The sequence below is a fragment of the Stenella coeruleoalba genome (genome assembly GCF_951394435.1).
Source record: "Stenella coeruleoalba genome assembly, chromosome: 9".
Taxonomy (NCBI): Eukaryota; Metazoa; Chordata; class Mammalia; order Artiodactyla; family Delphinidae; genus Stenella; species Stenella coeruleoalba.
In genome coordinates, this window is record NC_137155.1 from 35,119,594 (window position 1) to 35,140,598 (window position 21,005).

Here is a 21,005-nt window from a genome sequence, read left to right on the forward strand (position 1 = left end):
AAATGCTCAGAGATAATGTACCACCTCCACTGAAATGCTTTTGTTCTTATAAAAGCAAGTGGGATACTGCGATGCATAAACAGTAGTTAAGCATTAGGAATGTGAGGTGACACATCCAGAATAAAACTATAAATAAATAAAACATGGGTCAGACCCACGTGAGCACAAATTGTTTAGATTCAGAGATTCAAGAAAGAGATGTACAGAGCAGTAAAAAGGATCAAAGGATTTAAAAACAAAACCTATAGTAAAAGCCTTGACAAAATGAGATTATTCAGCAAAGGAATTCTTTAATAATGGTTCTCAAGTACGTGAAGAGGATGGTATCAGCTGCTCTCCATCGTTACTGAGGAATGAATAAGTAAGAATAAGATTAATTCTCAAGAGAGCAGACTTAAGTGAGATATAAGAGAATATCTCAAATCAGTTATAGTTTTAAAAAGAGCAAATCATTCAAAGGATCTGTGGGATTTCCTTCCCTGGAGATATGTATAAGTAATGTATATATTCTTGTTCAAAATGTTTCAGTGATGTCTTGCTGGGAGGAATAGTCTACTATTACTGAAACTCAGGATAGGAAGATCATGTTTCCCAATCACCATTTATTGCTTTCAAATATTCTAAAAATGGAGACTTACTATATAGTTATAAGAATTAAACATTGAAATATTTAAAAAATTTTATGATCTATAGTTGAAATATGCTTAATCCCTGTTAGATAAACTATGGAAAATGAGAAACCATCCTCTTCTAGTTAACCAATAATTTTCTACATGGCCTTATGACTAAACTTTTTTTAAAGAGACCTAACTCTATCCTTATATCTGGAGAAAACTTGCTATCATCAGGATGCATTAAGCTGTCAGTGTCTTCCCAACTCTCACCTGATAGAGGAGTACTTGGGTAAAGGTTCACTCTAGTTCAAGAAGTCAGATGGAACCAAGCTCTCTATGTAACGAACAGGCATACCTTCAGCATGTGACCCTCTCATTACAGCTCTCTCTAATCCCATGGGAGAGATATGGACACACAGCAATAGTTTGCTGGCTCTACTACACTGTTATCACCCCTCCAGGAGGAAGATATGTGGCAAGTGAGAGAAGAACCTGGAGCAGGTCTCCAGTAGACCAATCCTGCTATCACTTTTCAAACTTTCAGTGCTTGTCTGTATTCTGTACACATAAATAGCTAACATTTATAAAGTGTATATTTACATGCAACATACATATAATATATAAAGTACTGTTACTGATGGTTCATATTTGCTCTACTTATTTAATCCTCACAATCCTGAAAGGTTGGTACTATTATTGTCATCCTTTTAACAGATGAGGAAACTTTGGCAAAGACAAGTTAAGTAATTTGTCCAAAGCCACTGAGATATTAAGCTATTGAGCCAGGATTCAAACGCAAACAGTCTGGCACCAGAGTCTGTGTGCAAATCCATAACATCAAACATCCATCCCCTCTGCTGTTGGATTAAACATACAGAAAATAAGAAATCAGCTATTTCTATTCTACTCCTTATACTTGGAAACATCATTAGTCACTAATTTTCTAGGCACCAAACACAGCACAGAACTCTCCAAAGTTAGTGAAAATAAAATATTGCTTTAAATTATTTATACATAATTTTCAAAAGATAAAATAATACCTCATTGTCATAAATTCATTTATCCACTGGCAAAACCTCTTTTCTTATGTCTACAAAAGGAAGGAAACAGATTGACACTAATAAGCTGTTTCTTGTTTTTCACTGTAGTGTATTTGAAAAGAGTGCTCATGAATTGAATTGATAAGAAGTAAATTAACATATAAGGATATGAAGCAGAATGTATTTACACAAAAAGTAACTGTTGGTGAAGTAAACTGCTAAAGTCAACAACAATCACAAGTAATATTTTTAAAGACAAATTACTAGAAGGTAGTACACAGAATATACATTCATTATATATATTTAGTCTCTCTTATCATTGACCTTAAGTTTATCATAAATATAAGAATAACCTTGATTTCAAAGGTCCTAGAAGACATGGGAAAACCAGGCTGGAACTGTAAATACCATGGTGCAAGCACACTCTAGCTAATTCAAAAAATGAGCCCCGTGTCTGAATGTCCCACAGTGAACTATTTCTGACAATTTCTCAGATTTCCAGTTTCTGTTTCTGCTAAATAGCCTGCAGACTTGTCCAGTCCAGTCTCTTTATCAGCCACCACGGCACAATCTCTGCTACCACTAGCCTTCCTAACATGGCTTCTCCACAGCGACAAGTGTTCTCTGCCTGTTCCAACTGCTGCTCACTGCCTGCACCATTCTGCCCTCAGGGAGGGAATATGAGCAAAGGCTCATCCTATATTCTGGATACAAGAGCTAAGACTAGCTCTAATTATCTTAGGTTTCAGTTTTATAGACTTCATGGGTCAAGGGTAATGCAAGTTAAGGCCCAGGGCCTGCCCAAGGTGAGGAGTCTCATAGGAGACTTTCTACTCATTAAATTGGGACCCCAAAGCTCTCTATCTTCAGAATAATGGTGAATCAGAAGTAAACCTGCCTCCATGGTCTATAGGAGGGTGGGATGGTTTGTTGGTGAGCACAGCAGACAGCAGAGAAAAACAGTGTAAGAAACAGGGGTAAAAGGGTTGGAAGGTGTGGATTCCTGAGAAGTTGTGACCTTAGGCTACCCTTACATAGTTCTGCAGCCTGGGGTTATATCACGTTGACAGTCCAGGGAAACTTAAGGTAGTCGCAGACTAATAGCAACTCCATATAGGAGTCAGAAGCAAATTCTCTCTGGAAGAAAAACTTTCATTCTAGACTTCAAAGAATTTCCTCAAATAAGATTTCATATGCTATAATGGTACATATGCCATAATGGTACATAGCTAAGCATAAACAAGCACAAAAGAAAAAAGCCAGCATGAGCAAGAGAAATAGACAGCAGATACAGATTCCAAAAACTTCAGACATTGAAATTACCAAATGCATCTTATAAAACAGCTATTATACTATGTTTTTAAAAATAGTTTGAAATAAGAACAAGTTTGAAGATATGTTCAGAGAGCAATGAACTCTAAAAAGTGCCCCAGTAGAACTTTAAAAGGGCTAAACAAAATGTCTTCAAATGAAAAATGCAATAATGAAAATTAAAAACTGTAGTTACACACACCTATTAGAATGGCCAAAATCCAGAACACTGACAACACCAAATGCTGGTGAGAATGTGGAGCAACAGGAACTTTCATACATTGCTGATGGGAATACAAAATGGTACAGCCACTCTGGAAAACAGTTTGGCGATTTTCTTACAAAACTAAATATACTCCTACTATACGATCCAGAAATCACACTCCTTGATATTTACCCAAAGGAGCTGAAAATTTATGCCCACACAAAAACCTCCACACGGATGTTTATAGCAGTCTTATTCATAATTGCCAAAACTTAGAAGCAACCAAGATATCCTTCAGTAGGTGAATAGATACATAAACTGTAGTACATCCAGACAATGGAATACTATTCAGTGCTAAAAATAAGTGAGCTATCAAGCCATGAAAAGACATGAAGGAAACTTAAATGCATATTACTAAGTGAAAGAAGTCAATCTGAAAAGGCTACATATTGTATGATTCCAAAAATATGACATTCTGGAAAAGGCAAACTATGGAGCCAATAAAAAATCAGTGGTTGCCAGAGGTGAGGGAGGGGAGGAGAGATGAGTAGGCAGAGCACAGAAGACATTTATGGTAGTGAAAATATTCTGTATGATACTATAATGATGGATGTATATCATTATACATTTGTCCAAACCTATGGAATGTAGAACAGTATGAATGAACCCTAAGGTAAGCCATGAACTTTGGGTAATTATGATGTGTCAAGGTAGGTTCATCCTTGGTAAAAAGAAAAATGTACCATTCTGGTGAACGATGTGGATAATAAGGGAGGCTATACCTGTGTGGGGCAGGGGGGTACATGGGAAATCTCTGTACCTTCCTCTCAATTTGTTGTAAAGTTGAACTGCTCTAAAAAAAAATAAAGTTGTTTAAAAAACCCTCAATAGGGACTTCCCTGATGGCGCAGTGGTTAAGAATCCGTCTGCCAATGCAGGGGACACGGGTTTGATCCCTGGTCCGGGAAGATCCCACATGCTGTGGAGCATCTAAGCCTGTGTGCCACAACTACTGAGCTTGTGCTCTAGAGCCCGCGAGCCACATCTACTGAGCCCACGTGCCACAACTACTGAAGCCTGTGTGCCTAGAGCCTGTACTCCACAACAAAGAGAAGCCACCACAATGAGAAGCCTGCACACCGCAATGAAGAGTAGCCCCTGCTCACTATAACTAGAGAATGCTCGCGTGCAGAAACGAAGACCCAATGCAGCCAAAAAACAAAAAACCCAAAAAGGCAGTGGGAAGTTGTCTCCATTAGTCTTTAAATAAATAAATAAATAAATAAATAAATAAATAAATAAATAACCCTCAATAAACTGGTCTTATAGCATAATAGACACATGAAAAGAGAACGAGTAAGCTAGAAGATAGGTGTGAAGAAGAGAGGCACAATACAACACACACACACACAAATTTTTTAAAGGAAACTGAAAGTGTGTGTATGTATACAGCACTTAACCACTCAAGAGTACATATTCTTCCTAGCACACATGGACTACTTATGAAAAGTGACCATAAAAAAAGTTTCAGCAAATTTCCAAGGGCTTAAATCACACAAAGTATGTTTTCTGTCTTCAGTACAATTAAGCTAGAAACTAAAAACAACACCAACAAGATATCTAGATGTTCCCTATACATCATCTGTTATTTAAGAAATAAACTAAATGGTCCCTGAAACAAAGAAATCATCATCAAAACTGGAAAATAGTTTTACCTGAGTACCAACAGAAATACTATAAAAATATTACATATAAATCTTAAGTTAAAGCAGTACTTAGAAGAAAAATGTATACCTTTGAATATTAATAAATAATTAAGCATATATCTCAAGAATTTTAAAAAAGAACAGCAAAATAAACACAAAGAAAGGATGAAAGGACATAATTAAAAATAATCTTAAAGTCAACAAAGTTTGAAATAAGCAGCCAGTGAGGGTGCATCAACAATTTCAACCATTAGTTTTTTTTGGAAAAGACTGATAAAATGAATAGGCTTCTGGTGAAACTGATCAAAAAAAAAAAATAGTTCCAAAAATCTAACACCAGAAATGACAAAGGGAATCATATTAAATAAAGATGCTGCAGATACAAAAAACATAATAAAAGGATATTGTGGGAAGCACTGTCAGTAAAATTTGAAAATTTAGATAAAGTAGGAAATTTTGTAGAAAAATAAAACAACAAAACTGACCAAAAAATGGAAATCTGAATATAACCAATAATCTATAACCTAAATGTAACTGATAACCATTAGCGAAATCGAATAAGTAGTCAAATATCTTCTGGTCCAGTTCCACTTAATGTCATAATTTCTACAACTTTTCCATAGGATAGAAAAAGATGAAATGCTCTCCAACTCATACATAGCTAGTATAATCTTGTTTTCTTAACCTAATAAGTACAGACAAAGGATTATGGGCCAAATTCTCTCATAAAGATACATGAAAACATTCTAAATAAAATATTACCTAACTGAATCAAGTAATACATAAAAAGGACAATATATCATGATTAAATTGGGTTGATCCCATGAATGAGGTCTGTTTAACATTAGAAAAGAAATCATTGTAATTTACAATATTAAGAGGATAACCAAGAAAAATCATATTATAATCATGAAAGATGCAGAAAAAAAGCACTTGACATAATCCAAGTCCCTTTCTTGATCAAAAAAAAAAAAAAACAAAGAAGAAACTTTCAACAAACTAATAACAGGAAACAACCTTATAGAGCATATCCTGATAAAATACAACACACAAACATCATACATAATGGTAAAATATTAAAAGTTTTCCCTTTTCAGATTAGAAGTAAGTCAAGAATGGCCACTGTCACCATTTCTAGTCAACCTGACATTAGAGGTCCTAACCAGCATCACAAGGCAAGAAGGGGGAAAAGTATAAGAAATAGATCAAAGAGCCATATTGTCATTTATTTCCAGATGATATATGGCCTATATAGAAACTTTTAAAATCCACAAATGACTTTTAAGAATGGACACTGGGAGGGAGACGCAAGAGGGAAGACATATGGGAACATATGTTTATGTATGACTGATTCACTTTGTTATAAAGCAGAAACTAACACACCATTGTAAAGCAATTATACCCCAATAAAGATGTTAAAAAAAAAAAAAAAGAATGGACACAAAATTTAAACTATGAACTATATTACTGTGTAACAGAAAATACAATTTCCAGTAGATATCATTTAAATCATATAAAAATGAAGTACCTGGAAAAATGGAAAAATGTATATCTGAGAAAAATTACAGGAACTTACTGTCATTTTAAAGAGTAATTTAAAAGAGAAATAGCATGTCCATGGATTTGCAAACTTAATATTATAATGTCAATTTTCCCTAATTGATTTACAGATTTAATGTAATTCCAATCAAAATCCCAACAAAATTCTAAAACGTATGTGGGAGTACATGGGAACAAAATACCCTTGAGGAAGAACAATATGTAGTCCATAGGGGTCTACTCATTCTAACATATATTTAAATAGAGAAATTCTTTTGTTTTTACTTATTGTTTTGTTTCGTTTTGTTTATAAACTGATATACAGACCTTCCTGAACTTACGATGTGGTTACATCCCTATAAACCCACTGTAAGTTGAAAATATCATTAAATCAAAGATGCATTTAATAACCTAACCTACCAAGCATCACAGCTTAGCCTAGCCTACTTTAAATGTGCTCAGAACACTTACATTAGTCTATGGGCAAAATTATTTAACACAAAGCCTCTCATGTAATTTATTGAATATTGTACTGAAAGTGAAAAACTGAACAGCTGTATCGGTAGAAATTTGTTGTAAGTGCATATCTCATGGCTGACAGGGAGCTGCAGCTGCTGCCCCTGCCCAGCATCACAAGAGAGTACTGTACCACATATTGTTAGTCCAGGAAAAGATAAAAATTCGAAGTTTAGTTTCTAATTAATGCATATTGCTTTTGCACCATGGTAAAGTTGAAAAATTGTTAGTTGAACCAGCATAAGTTGGAGAGTCTGAAAAATGGTTTCCTTCCAAAAGGCAACATCAAATCAAATCAGCAAGTATTCACTCTGTACAATACTTGGTATCATCATGTACAGACAAGTGGTTTTCAGAGTTTGACAAAAAGATCCTTCTCAGTGATGAACACTGTAAGAGGCTCAAGGAAGGAGGAGAAATGGGATAATAAATAGGAGAGCCTCTTAATTTCAATCAATTCTTAGTGCGCTAATAGGTAGAAATTAATTTTTAGATGTTCAAATATCTAATGGATTTTTAAAACTCCCCAAATAACAAGAATTCACATCTTACACATATTGGTCAAAGTATTTCTGTAACATAATACAGGTATTTTAAGTTGAAGGATATATGTGTACTGTTCATAAAGAATTATGTGATATTCAAAAGCACTATTCATATGTAGAAAAGAACATGAAAAGATCTAGAAGCCAAATAAAATATGCAAAATTACAAGGGCTAGTGAAATGAGCAGAAGCAAAATAAATCAACTATTAACTTTTATTTTCCCCAAATAAATAAATGTTAATGATGCATACCAGTGGTTCTCAGAAGTGTGGACACCAGAATGGCAGCATCAGCATTACCTGGTGTCTTGTAAGAAACATGAAGTCTGAGTTTCCACCCTGGACCTACTGATCAGTAACTCTGGGGATGAGGCTCAGGAATCTATATCTCACACTCCCTACTGGTGATCCTGCTGCCCTTGAATCTTAATATAATTTTCTTTTTTTTTTTTGGTGTGCAGGGATTGAGTCCACGCCCCCTGCAGTGGAGGTGCAGAGTCTTAACCACTGGACCACCAGGGAAGTCCCCTGCTGCCCTTGAAGTTGGAGAATCACTGAACCATTTCAAACCACGCTGCGCTCTTTTTTTCTCATGTGAATGGACAACTGGGTTTAATGTTTATTATGAAGATTAAATAAATTATCATAATGGAAGAGAAAAAATAGAAAGTACTTAAAATAGGTTTAAATAGCATAAATGGAGCTTGCATTTTGTCAAAATATAATTAACGTGAGTATCTTTTTACTAATTTCATGAAACTAATATTCTACATGAGAAGGGAAAGATCCATACCTGCTTTAAAATACTTAAAAATATTTCACATAAATATTAGGGAGATATTTTCTTATTTGCAATTTACTAGTTATGGAACCTCTCCATACATTGCCTTATCTGTCATTACAATTATGTATTATTCAGCACACCTAACCTCATTATTATTCCAAGACTATTATTTCATACTAAGATTTTTAAGTTCATTAGAAATTTTTTTTTAATTCCAAAGTGTGTTTCAAAAATACCGTCACGAGTCTAACATAATACTCAAAATTAAAGTCGCATTTCTGAGTAACAAAATTTTGTCTTTTTCTCCTATTTGTTTCACTCATATTTATTTACCTAATCACCATCTTCACGTCTATTGTATAAAATGACAGATTTCCAACTAAAAACTCAGTAAACAAACACGGTAGTCAACCTAAATTGTAAACAATCACAAAACAAACTTTGAAGCATTTCTACCAATGTAAAGCTCTGTGGGAAACTGTCTTCTCAAAGTATTATAGATGATTATTATGAACAAAAGAAATGAGGTAAGGTAATGTTACAATAATGATCTGGAACTCTGAGTCAAACAAGGATTAAAGGCACAAAGAAACTCTTCCTAATAAACAAGCAGATAACGGCTGGAAAGAAAAACATGTTCCTTTTGGAAATTAACTGCCATACATTCTCAAACTACACAAAGCTGCCATAAAGAACATCTAAATCTGTCCTTGTTTGTAACATGTGTTGTGACAAGATTTGACACTTTATCAAAGACCTGTAATTGTCACCTAAACATCTAGCATTTTGTCAACTGCAAGCGTGTTTAGTGAAAGCATTTATTTTACTTATAATACAACAACTATTTTTCTCCACTTTCTGAAAGAACCGACTGACTTTCTTTTCTCCTTAGTTGATCAAGCTGCATCAGGGCTCTCTTTGAATTATTTATGTTGGAATCGTGAAGGGTAAAAGAATAATCGGTAAAGCAAGAAACTATTCCCAAGGTAATAGATATATTCTGGGTATTAACTCAAAAGACCTTCAAAATACAACAATTCTCACAGACCTGTAGAGATGACATTTAAATATGCTTGCCTTGGGAAGGAGAAAGATAAGGCATTTTCTCTATGCCACAATTTTTGTTTCCAGAGTAATTTATTAGCAACATCTTAAATAGAGAGAATGTGTTGTTCAATGGGCATCATTCCTACCTATAACCTTTGTCAGAAACAGTCAATGATAAGATAGATGTCTTTCTCAACCTACAGAGACTAAAATAAACAGGAGCTAAATCCCCTTACAATAGACCCATGTAACAGAAATATCAGAGTAATGAAGATATTTCCATGACACTGCTAATCGTTCATTTCTTTCTGGAAATAATTCTTAAAAGCAAAAGAATTTTCCAGTCTCAGCTTTGGAGTTTTGTTCCTTGTTGTAGTTGTTCGACGAAAGAGTAAAATTTTGTGCAACAATTTCTACATAACCTTTTGATTTTTTCCTTCATTCTGATAAACCTCAAAGAAAAGGCCTAGACATGGTATAGTGAGAAAAGCCCTGTGTGGAAATTCAGGGATTCTGCGTTCTAATCCATATTCTCTAATTAGCTGTTAGATCCCAGGCAACTTGCTTCGTTTCTCTGGGCCTCGGTTCCCTGTCTGTGAATTAGGATGCTAGACCGGGTGGTTTCTAAGGTCATTTCCATCTTTAACATTTTATGATTCTAGACAAATCCCTGAAACTGTGAGGTGTTGCAACAGCCAGAGCATGGATCAAAAATGGCAGCAACACAAAAATTTCTCCTGCTTAACACCTCAAGGAAAACGCAAGCAACTATCGGTTTTTAAAGTTTACATTAGCGTTCAGTCCAATTTAGTAATAATAAGTCGATTTAAAAACCTGTTTTGTTTTTCTTTAAAAACTGAAAAATGTGTGACACATTTAGAACACTAAGAATCATTTTAATTAAAGCTGCAAGTACTTTTTAGTGTTGCTAAATTAAGACAGAATTTTCTTTAGAAATCACTGTATGTAGTCTTGGCTGAAGATGAGAATTATATTGTATAGGTGGGTCTGTTGATTTTATAATAGGAAAGAACATGAATGAAGAGTTGTGGACTGAAATGAGCCTGCATATACGGTCAACCATGAAGAGTTTGAACTGAAGAGAAAAGCATGTTGATGTCTCCAGAGATGTGGTTGGATCAGCAGCAGGACATTTTGATTTAGCCTTTTTGACATAGCTGTTTTTATGTTTTATACTAAGCACATTTAATATATAAAAACACTGTTTTCTAGCAATGTGTTTCACAGAAATTGCCAAATCTTATCCATTTCTGTTGCCTCCCCCCATTCCTTACCTCATTCCTGATCTTATCCTGTCCATGAACCAAACCCAGCAGGGAAGCTCAAAAGTGGGGTGTGAAGATACATTCAACAAATTATTTAGTAATTTCAAAATATTATAAAATGATGATTTGGTTTTAGGCTAAATAAAAATATCCCAGAACCAAATGTTAAACACACAATTAGTAGGATAAAACTTTATGATCTCTATCTGATGTTTCCACTACTTTTATGACACAGTTTATTGTTGAAATTCCTGGTATCTATGATCTCTACCACTTCTTAGCCCTTACTCCAACCCCCAATGCATTTGGAAACTGTGTACTTAAAATTTCCTAAAAAAGACATATATATTTTGTTAGTCTTTTTTAAATTATAAAAGTAATGAAAGTTCAATACTACATTAATAGATGTCAATAAATTGTGACATATTCATCCCCAAGTACAACCAACCTACTCCCCTCTGCAAAGGTAATCATAATAAAAAGGACTTCCTTAATGATTTGATGCTTTGACTATTACTTAATTTTAAACACATAAATATCATACTATGCATATTTTTGTGAATGATTTTTTTACATTTAAAAATATCTTGGATCACCTCACACTGGTCAGAACGGCCATCATCAAAAAATCTACAAACAATAAATGCTGGAGAGGGTGTGGAGAAAAGGGAACCCTCTTATACTGTTGGTGGGAATATAGCTTGATACAGCCACTATGGAGAACAGTATGGAGGTTCCTTAGAAAACTAAAAATAGAACTATCATATGACCCAGCAATCCCACTACTGGGCATATACCCAAGAACCATAATTCAAAAAGAAACATGCACCCCAATGTCCACTGCAGCACTATTTACAGTAGCCAGGTCATGGAAGCAATCTAAGTGTCCATCAACAGAGGAATGGATAAAGAAGATGTGGTACATATATACAATGGAATATTACTCAGTCATAAAAAGGAATGAAATTGTGTCATTTGCAGAGACGTGGATGGACCTAGAGACTGTCATACAGAGTGAAGTAAGTCAGAAAGAGAAAAACAAATATCGTATGTTAATGCATATATGTGGAATCTAGAAAAATGGTATAGATGATCTTATTTGCAAAGCAGAAATAGAGACACAGATGTAGAGAACAAACCTATGGACGCCAAGGGGGAAGGGGGAGGAGGTGGAATGAATTGGGAGATTGAGATTGACATATATACACTACTATGTATAAAATAGATAACTAATGAGAACCTACTGTACAGCAAAGGGAGGTCTACCCAGTACTCTCTGGTGACCTAAATGGTAAAGAAATCCAAAAAAGAGGGGATATATGTATATGATTCACTTTGCTGTACAGCAGAATTGACACAGCAGTGTAAAGCAACTATACTCCAATAAAAAAATAAATAAAATTTTTAAATGAAAAAAAGTAAATAAAATATTTTGGAGACACTTCCATATGACTTCTTCCATATGACTACTGCGGTCTCTTTAATGGCTGCCTGTGTATGTACAATACATTATCTGATAATTTAGCTATTGACAGACATTTTTGGTTTCCATATTTTGCTTTTATAAGCAATTCTAGAGAGGTTACTATTTGTCATTCATCATCTTATACCCTGTAAATGGGGCAACACCTGACACAGAACACCTCGGGAAATATTGACTAAATGGATTAATACAGCAAAAAATACTGTTATCAATATACTTTGTGAATCTTTCTATTGAGTAGATTCCTAGAAGACACGTTGAGCCGTATGTTATGTACTCAATTTCCCTTGCAAAATCTACACACTTACACTTTCCATTAGACTAGAAGGAGTTATCTATTTTATAATTTTGGCTTACCTGGTATGTGAAAATGAACGTCAATTTCTTGATTTGTAGCATTTTTTCATACGTTTGTTCCTCCTTATCTTTTTCTCACTCAGTTGGAAGAACTCTGGGCACGTTCTCCACATTTCCTCCAGTCCAGAACTTTCCTTTCAAAGCTACGTGTTTTGCCTTGTAGAAATTTTACATTTTTACGTATTCAGATTTAAGCTGCCCTTGGAAACTAATACAAGCACTAATAGAGGAGGAAAAAAAAAATCCACGAACTGAAAAAAGATTTGGTTTTTTTTTTTTTTTTCGGTACGCGGGCCTCTCACTGTTGTGGCCTCTCCCGCCGCGGAGCACAGGTTCCGGACGCGCAGGCTCAGCGGCCACGGCTCACGGGCCCAGCCGCTCCGCGGCATGTGGGATCTTCCCGGACCGGGGCACGAACCCCCGTCCCCTGCATCAGCAGGCGGACTCTCAACCACTGCACTACTAGGGAAGCCCAAGATTTGATTCTTTAGTTTTGAAGCGTGAACTGGATGCCAAGAAGGAATTTTTTTTTTTTGAAGACCCAGAAGGCAGTTTAGAGCGGCGCACATCCGGAAGAGACCGGAACAGCTGAGTAACAACCGGAGCTCTCGCGCCTCTCTAGGAGCTGGAATAGTCTGTGGTCTGACCTCTGTTCCTTTCTCAACTGCAGGGGTGATCACCGGACGTAGAGAGCCTAGGGCAGTTGACCAAAATGCCAATCAAAATCTTCAGCGGCAGCTCCCGCCAGGACTTATCCCAGAAAACTGCCGACCGATTGGGCCAGGAGCTGGGCAAGGTGGTGACTAAGAAATTCAGCAACCAGGAGACCTGCGTGGAAATAGGCGAGAGTGTGAGGGGATGTCCACATATTGCAGAGTGGTTGTGGCGAAATCAACGACAATCGAATGGAGCTTTTGATCATGATTAATGCCTGCAAGATTGCTCCAGGCAGCCGAGTTACTGCAGTCATCCCGTGCTTCCCCTGTGCCCGCAGGATAAGGAGGATAAGAGCCGAGCCGCAATCTCCGCCAAACTTGTAAATACGCTGTCTATAGCAGGTACAGATCGTATCATCACGATGGGCCAACGCTTCTCAAATTCAGGGCTTTTTTGATATCCCAGTAGACAATTTGTATGCAGATCCAGCTGTCCTGAAGTGGATAAAGGAAAATATCTCTGAGTGGAGGAACGGCACGATTGTCTCTCCAGATGCTGGTGGAGCTAAGGGAGTGACCGCCGTTGCAGAAAGACTGAATGTGGACTTTGCCTTGATTCACAAAGAACCGAAGAAGGCCAATGAAGTGGACCGAAAGGTACTAGTGGGATATGTGAAGGATTGTGTGGCTATCCTTGTGGATGACATGGCTGACCCTTGTGATACAATCTGCTATGCAGCTGACAAACTTTTCTCAGCTGGAGCCACCAGAGTTTATGCGATCTTGACTCACGGAATCTTTTCTGGCCCGGCCATTACTCACATCAACAGTGCAGGCTTTGAAGCAGTAGTAGTCACCAATACCATACCTTAGGAGGATAAGGTGAAGCATTGCTCCAAAATACAGGTGATCGATATCTCCATGATCCTTGCCGAAGCCATCAGAAGAACTCACAATGGGGAATCTGTCGTCTACCTGTTCAGCCATGTCCCATTGTGACAGAATAACGTTGGGGTTGTTGTATTTTAAATAAAATAAGATAAAATAAAAATATACCCTGACCGTTGGTTTCCCTTTGTGTTTGATGAAAAGTTTGGCAGAAGACCCTGTTTGTTCCAGCATGGCTTTCTACATCCCACATCATGTATATTAGATGCTTATTTTAGATTGGAGAAAGACAGATTAAGAATAATTGCTGGAATATCCTATCTGGGTTGTCTCATTCTGGTTTCTTTGATGATTTTGTGAGCCTTGCAGCTGTAACTACAGTTCAGCTGCTGACTTCAGACTTTGAAGGTGTTGTGTGGAGTTGTATGAAATTAATTGGGGAAACTTAGACTACTTTACATGTGAATGCTTCAGGGTTCACTTTGTTCAGAACAACTAAAAATGCAACCAACCCAATCCACCACCACCACATCTCAATCCCACCAACCCCCTCTTATTCCCTGTATTCTCCTCCCCTCTTCCCCGTTTGTCACAAGTTCTCCAAGATCCGTGCTAAATTAATCAAGAGTCCTGTGCAACCCAAACCTAGTTCACGTGGTTGCTGAGCCATCTGCAAGGCGAGAGCAGCAGCTTTCAGCTTGAACAGCCATTGGGTAGGATTATGAGAAAAGGCTGCAAAGTGCAGCAAATGCTTCACGAGAGGAAGAAGATAAATCTGTCACCATCTGTTTGGAGAGTACATGTTTTGGATTCTCCAGTGTACCTGTTCTTTTTGATTTAGTTTTACTTCTAATCATCTTGACATTTTCCTGGTCAAACATCCTGTTGGATCCAAATTATCAGTGTACCAGTCTTCTGGAAAGCAAATCCACTTCCTGCTATATAGTCTCTAAAATTTTCATCAGATGTTTTTGCTGTAGCTAAATCTTAGCCTGCTACTGCCATGGTAGTAGATTTTAGGTGGTGTTGTAGTACCTTTTGATTAAGCATTTAATTTTAATCTTTCTTCCTTGCCTCTCAGATGACTTCAGATTTATATTTTAAAACTTACGTTATTGTCTCTTGTAGGGAAAACCAATAAAAAGTCTGCATGTATGTGAGAAAAAGTCCACCTTAAGATATATCCTGAAATTTCTGATTCCCAAGAAAATTCAGACAGGCCCTAAAAGTTTCTGAGAGGTAAAATGTAAGATAGTTCTAAAGAAATAATATTCAGTTGCTGTCAGAATTCTCATTTGATCTCTCAGGTAATAAGCAAAATGGAACAATATTTTTGCAGTTCTAAAGGAATATTCCTTTTAACTTAAATTTGTGTGCTTAGCCAAACTATTATTTAAGTTTGAGGACAAAATTAAGGCATTTTTATATATTAAAAGACTCAAATTTTACCACCATGAATGCTTCCTGAAAGTATCACTTGAGGATACTGAAAACAACAAGTATGTACAACTAGGAGGAACACATGGAATGAAAGAGATAATGGTGAGCAAAGAAAGAAGTGAAACTGATAAAATTTTTCGTGAAATTATTATGAATATTATCACAATTATTAAGATAAAATTCACGTAAAAATTGAACCACAATGTAAAGCAAATTATTTTAAAATCTGTAATAAAATAGTTTAAAATATTTTTAATTTAAAATAATTTTTTTCCTAAGTATCTTCATATACATGTTCATCAAACAGTGATGCTTATAATGGGCTTCTTAATGTCAGTTGTCATTTATCAATATCTAGCTCCTTGATGATCTTAACTTTCTGCTTTCTTGACTATATCCTGGAAAGCACTTCCAGCCTTCTTAAAACTTCCACCGTAAGCACCATTATAACATTATAACCTTGTTTATCTGAAGCATATCCAATGTTACTTTTACACATACAAGCAGTCATTTTGGACAAACTGTTCTCAGAATACAAAATAGATGAAAGAGGCCATACCATAGTAAATACCACATACTGCAGAATATATTCACCTCATGGTTAGCAAAGTAGCAGTTTCCATAGCTGAAAGCGATAGTGTGCTTATGCTTATTGACCAAAAACTGTTTTAAACACTCAATAGTATTACATACCAGCTCATATATATGATAAAACTGGCATATCATGTCATTGGATAAATAATGCACTGATCAGTCAATGATGCCGGATAACTGACTACTAATTGGGGCAGCATTTTTTTTTGTTTGTTTTTTGTTTTTGTCTTTCAATGATGCACAAAAATAAATTCCAGAAGGAATGGTTATAAGGAACAAAACTGTAAAACACTGGAAGAAAATGTGGAATAACTTCTGTACTCTTGTAATAGAGAATTTATAAAAATTTATATAAGATGAGATTGAGGCATGACTTCTAGGATTCTACAGGCAGGAAATAGGCTGATAGAGCTACTCAGTTGCAGACTTGTGCTACCCTTTGTGAAAAATAAAGAATGACTCTAAGGGCAGAGATGACAAGAGTGGTACAGAGGTCAGAAGTTTCATTGAGAGAGGGCTAGAGGCTGACTGAGCCTCTGCTGTGAACCCAGAGGCTGATGGAGCCACTGTCGCAGGCCCAGAGGCTGGAGCTGTGGACCCAGCAAGTGGAGCATCAAGCCACAGATAATTACTCCCAGTCCTTAAAACCTAAAGAAATTTGCCCTGCTGGATTTCATACTTTCTTGGGTTGTGCAACCCCTTTGTTCCTTTAAATTTCTCTGTTTGGGAATGAGAGTGTATATCCCATGCCCGTCCCACCATTGTATTTTAGAAGCAGATAACTGCTTCACCAGTCCCCATATGGAGAAAAGTTTTGCTCCAGGATGGTTTATACTCAGAGTTTCGCTTGTCTCTGATTCAGATAATTTAATAATGAGATTTAGGACTTTTGATGAGATTTTGAACTTAGGGTTGATGTTGTAATGGATTGAGACTTTGGTGGAATGTTGGGATGAGGTAAATGTGTTTTGTATGGATGTGGGACAGATGTGAGTTTGGCAGGGGCTAGAGAGCAGACTGTAGTGAGTTGAATAGAGGCCTGCCTCACGAAAGACAGATCCATGTCATAGCCACCTGAACCTTATTTGGATAAGGTGTCCTTATTGAGATAAAGGGTCTTTGTAGGTTTAATTAGGTTTAGGTTTTCCAGATGAGATCATCCTGGATTTAGGGTGGGCCTTAAAAACAATGACAGGTGTCCCTATAAGTGAAAAGCAGAGGGAGATTTGAGAGAGAGACACAGAGGAGAAAGTGACATGAAGATGGAGGCAGATATTGGAGTGAGGCATCTGCAAGCCAAGGATTGTCAAGGATTACAGCAGCCACCAGGGGCTAAGGGAGAGGCATGGGACAGATTCTCCCTCAGAACCTCCAGAAAGGGCCAAGTCTACTGACACCTTGATTTCAGGCTTTTGTCCTACAGAACTATGACAGAATAAGTTTCTGTCATTTTAAGCCATCCCGTTTGTGATCATTTGTTACTGGAGCTGTAGGAAACTAATACAGTGTTTATACCAGGAAATGGAGTGCTGCTGTAACAAGTACCTAAAAATGTGGAAGTGGCTTTGGAATTAAGTATTGGGAATAGGCTTGGAAGACGTTTATTTTAATGTACTCTTTATTTTTAAAAAGTTAAACAGAAGATAGATTTCAAACTTACGTTGTGTTTGGATGGTCTATACAAACTTCAAGGTGAAGACGGCATCATTCTCTATGACATTCTGGATTTGCTGCAGGTGTTCTTCTATCTAAATGGAGGATTTTGCAGTGCAGCTTGGGGTGCGATCATTAGTTACTTTATGAGAAAATTGATTTCTGTGGGTAACAGTAACACGGTGCAGCTCAGCATCCATGAATTTAGAGAATATAACGTAGTAATCTATGGAATGCTTACTGAGCGAGGCAGAAAATTCTAACCTTGGTAAGCCACTGGATCTATGGCCTTTCCCTTTAAACATGATAAAATGACTTTCAAAATAACATTCTTCAAATTTATGAGCTGGTGTGTCTGCTACACTATAAAATACATTTAAATTAGGATGTTAAGTCATCATTTTATGCTAGAAAGGGACTGTCTTTGGACTTAGCACTGCCTATGATTTTTGGCTAGGTTCCTGAAAGGCTTGGAAGAATTTTGAGGTGCATGATAAGAAAAGCCTAGATGACTTTGAAGAGACTGTTGGTAGAAATAGAGACATGAAAGGAAATTCTAGGCAAAGCTCAGAAGGATGTGAAGAGGATGATGTAACTCACAGATCCAATCTACCATCTCAGCAGAAGGCAGGAATGGAAATAGTTATCCAGGAAGGATTGGTAAGGTACCCTCTTATCTCGTTGTGGGGACCCCATGACAGGCACAAAATCAAAGGGTACAGAGACAGGAGAAAATAAATGAGTGCTGTCATTGGGAGCTATTATTCAACCTACTACACTGCATCTTTTCCCTTCTCTGTTTATGTTTTTTTGGATCCCCTATTAGATGGGTATTTTATTTTCTGGATATATCTTCCCTATCTTATAACTTCCTCATATTTTTCATCATTTTATTCTTTGTCACTGGGTTGGTGGTTAATTCTTTAATTTGATCCTCCAGTTAATTCAGTCTTCAGTTAATTCTATTAGTAATTAATTTTATTATTCATCCCATCTATTGAATTTCCTTTCAATATCAAGCAACCCTACTTTTAATTTTCACATACTCCTTTTGTTTTTGACAGCTTCCTCTCTTTTTTTTATGGTTGATATCATTGACATTATTTTTCATTTTATGGAATACAATATCTCGATTCTCTTTGTAGATTTTAATTATATTTAACTTTTAATTCTACTTCCCAGTATTAGCTGTTTTATTGAGGACACACAGTAGTGGAGAGAAAGAAGTATAGCAGGGGGCCTTTCCTTTGTGATGGATATTTTGACTTCTGGCTGCAAAGATTTCCTAGCTATTGGGGTGACCATAACTTACTTTGGATACTGCACTTTTCAAGCCTAAAAGCCCACATGAAGTTATCCCCTCTCACTTTTAAGAACCAAACTCACAAATTGTCTCTTGTGGCAAAATTCTGAAGTCTACTGGTCTAAAAGTTGGAGACAGTCACAACCATTCCACTGCTCTTTAATGTTTTAATTTAATTCAATAAATTGCTCATAGACCCTTCCCTTTCTCAATACCCAATAACCCTTTGAGAGTTTTTCTAGAAATTTGCTACACAACTTCCTTTTGGGGGCTTATTTTATCTCTATGAACGTCCAGCTCTTCAGTTCTATTGGGAAAGAGCTGGCAATTGGTTTCCATATACTTTATATTAACTGGGAATTGTTTACTTTTCTGGTCTTCTGATGGTTTCCCTTCAGACTAAGTAAATATTTATTTGTTTTTATTGACCTCCCTCATTCTCCTTGATCTTTCTAAAAACCATTACAAAATTTATAACTATTTTCTTATCAAGGTGCCTTCTTCACTTGACTTGTTTTTGTTTTTTTGTTTTTTTTTTGTTTTTTGTTTTTTGCGGCACACGGGTCTCTCACTGTTGTGGCCTCTCCCGCTGTGGAGCACAGGCTCCGGACGCGCAGGCTCAGCGGCCATGACCCACGGGCCCAGCCACCCCGTGGCACGTGGAACCCTCCTGGACCAGGGCAGGAACCCGTGTCCCCTGCATCGGCAGGCGGACTCTCAACCACTGTGCCACCAGGGAAGCCCCTTCACTTGACTTTTTATAACACTATAGTACAGGTACTTTCCTCCCAACTCTTGGCTCTTGTCAGACTTCTTCCCCGCCATCCCGCTGATACAGCTCTTTTCAGCTGCTGTGGGCAAATCAGAGGGTTGAGGCTTCTTCATACACTAATGTCTAAGGTAAGCACTTGCTTACCCTAATATCATCCTTCAGATTCCCTCTGTACTTCTGCCAGACTTATTCCTAAAATATTACTTTCATAACTTTAATCCCATAATCAAAAGTTTCTATTTTTTTCCATTATTTACAGAAAAATCCACCCTTTGTTTTCATGTATAGCCATCAAAATCTGGTCCACTACTCCCAATATAAACTTTCCACTTCATTCTTATTGATCTATTCATTGCTCCAGAAAATACCTGTAAATCTCTGCCGTAATTCCTCTATACAATTCAACTAACCTCCAGTAGCCTCACTATTATCCTCCACTTGACTAAATCTTACCTTTCTTCAAGGCCTATTTCTTTTACAAACATCTCAATATCTGATCGCTTTCTCTCTCCCATAAATTCCTATTGTGTGCAGCATTCTCTACAACATTGCCTTCTCTTGTGAGATTAATTTGGGTAGTCATTAAGGATTGGGAATATTTCATATATTCTTTGTACCTTTATGATGCTTCCTATAATGTTTAATACTAAGCAGTCAGATATTATGCTTCAGTTGATTTTTAAAAATTGATATAAATCTTACCTAATGGTGGGTAAACCTAAAAATGTCTAAGTGTCTTAAATACCAACCTAAAGGTTTTTATTTATTTAAAAAGCAATAGGGAACTATTGTAGCTTTTTCGATATGTTTTCTGTAGATGACTTTTGCAGTGAAAATAGTACTTTCTGAAAAGAATGTCTCAGCATTGTGCAAACTGAACTGGACTAGAACGCCTATGCAACTGGGAGACCAAATGAGTCCAGGTGGGCTCCATTTTGAGAAATTAAGCCAACGTAATATTTTTTTAGATTTATAGTAAACAAAGAAGCCCTCATTTTCCTAATCCCTAATGCACACATGGGTTGTTTACTGGAATTCATTCTGAGTGTAATTTCTAAACGTAACACTGACAGTATCTCTTATCAGATGACATGATTAATGATGTTTTCTTCAGAGTGGCTTCAGTTAGTGTTTAGTAAGATGCTTCCCAAATCCTAATTCTATTTCAAAGATACAGTCAGATGATTAGACTTATGAGCACCCTGCAAGAATCAGAAAAGATAAGGCAGTGATCAGTTTTAAATAATACATTTTACCCAAATTTAA

At 36.6% G+C, this 21,005-nt stretch overlaps 2 protein-coding genes across 6 annotated transcripts in view; one reads left to right on the forward strand and one right to left on the reverse strand.

Moving 5' to 3' along the window:
* HDAC9 (histone deacetylase 9) overlaps positions 1-12,648 on the reverse strand; it is a 1,064,374-nt gene extending 1,051,726 nt beyond the window's left edge. The window contains exon 1 of one of the 5 annotated variants that reach the window (XM_079931742.1): positions 12,434-12,648. The gene's annotated coding sequence lies outside the window, so the exon portion shown is untranslated. The remainder of the gene's footprint in view (positions 1-12,433) is intronic. The other 4 variants (XM_079931741.1, XM_079931736.1, XM_079931740.1 and 1 more) reach the window with 4 other exon arrangements.
* A 481-nt stretch (positions 12,649-13,129) lies between these two features.
* On the forward strand, positions 13,130-14,088 carry PRPS1L1 (phosphoribosyl pyrophosphate synthetase 1 like 1; the record flags this gene model as incomplete). Its single annotated transcript, XM_079931743.1, is given in 5 exon segments — positions 13,130-13,285; positions 13,287-13,420; positions 13,423-13,513; positions 13,515-13,959; positions 13,963-14,088. Coding segments are annotated over 5 exon segments (936 nt in total). The 5' UTR covers positions 13,130-13,145.
* Between the last annotated feature and the right edge of the window lie 6,917 nt (positions 14,089-21,005).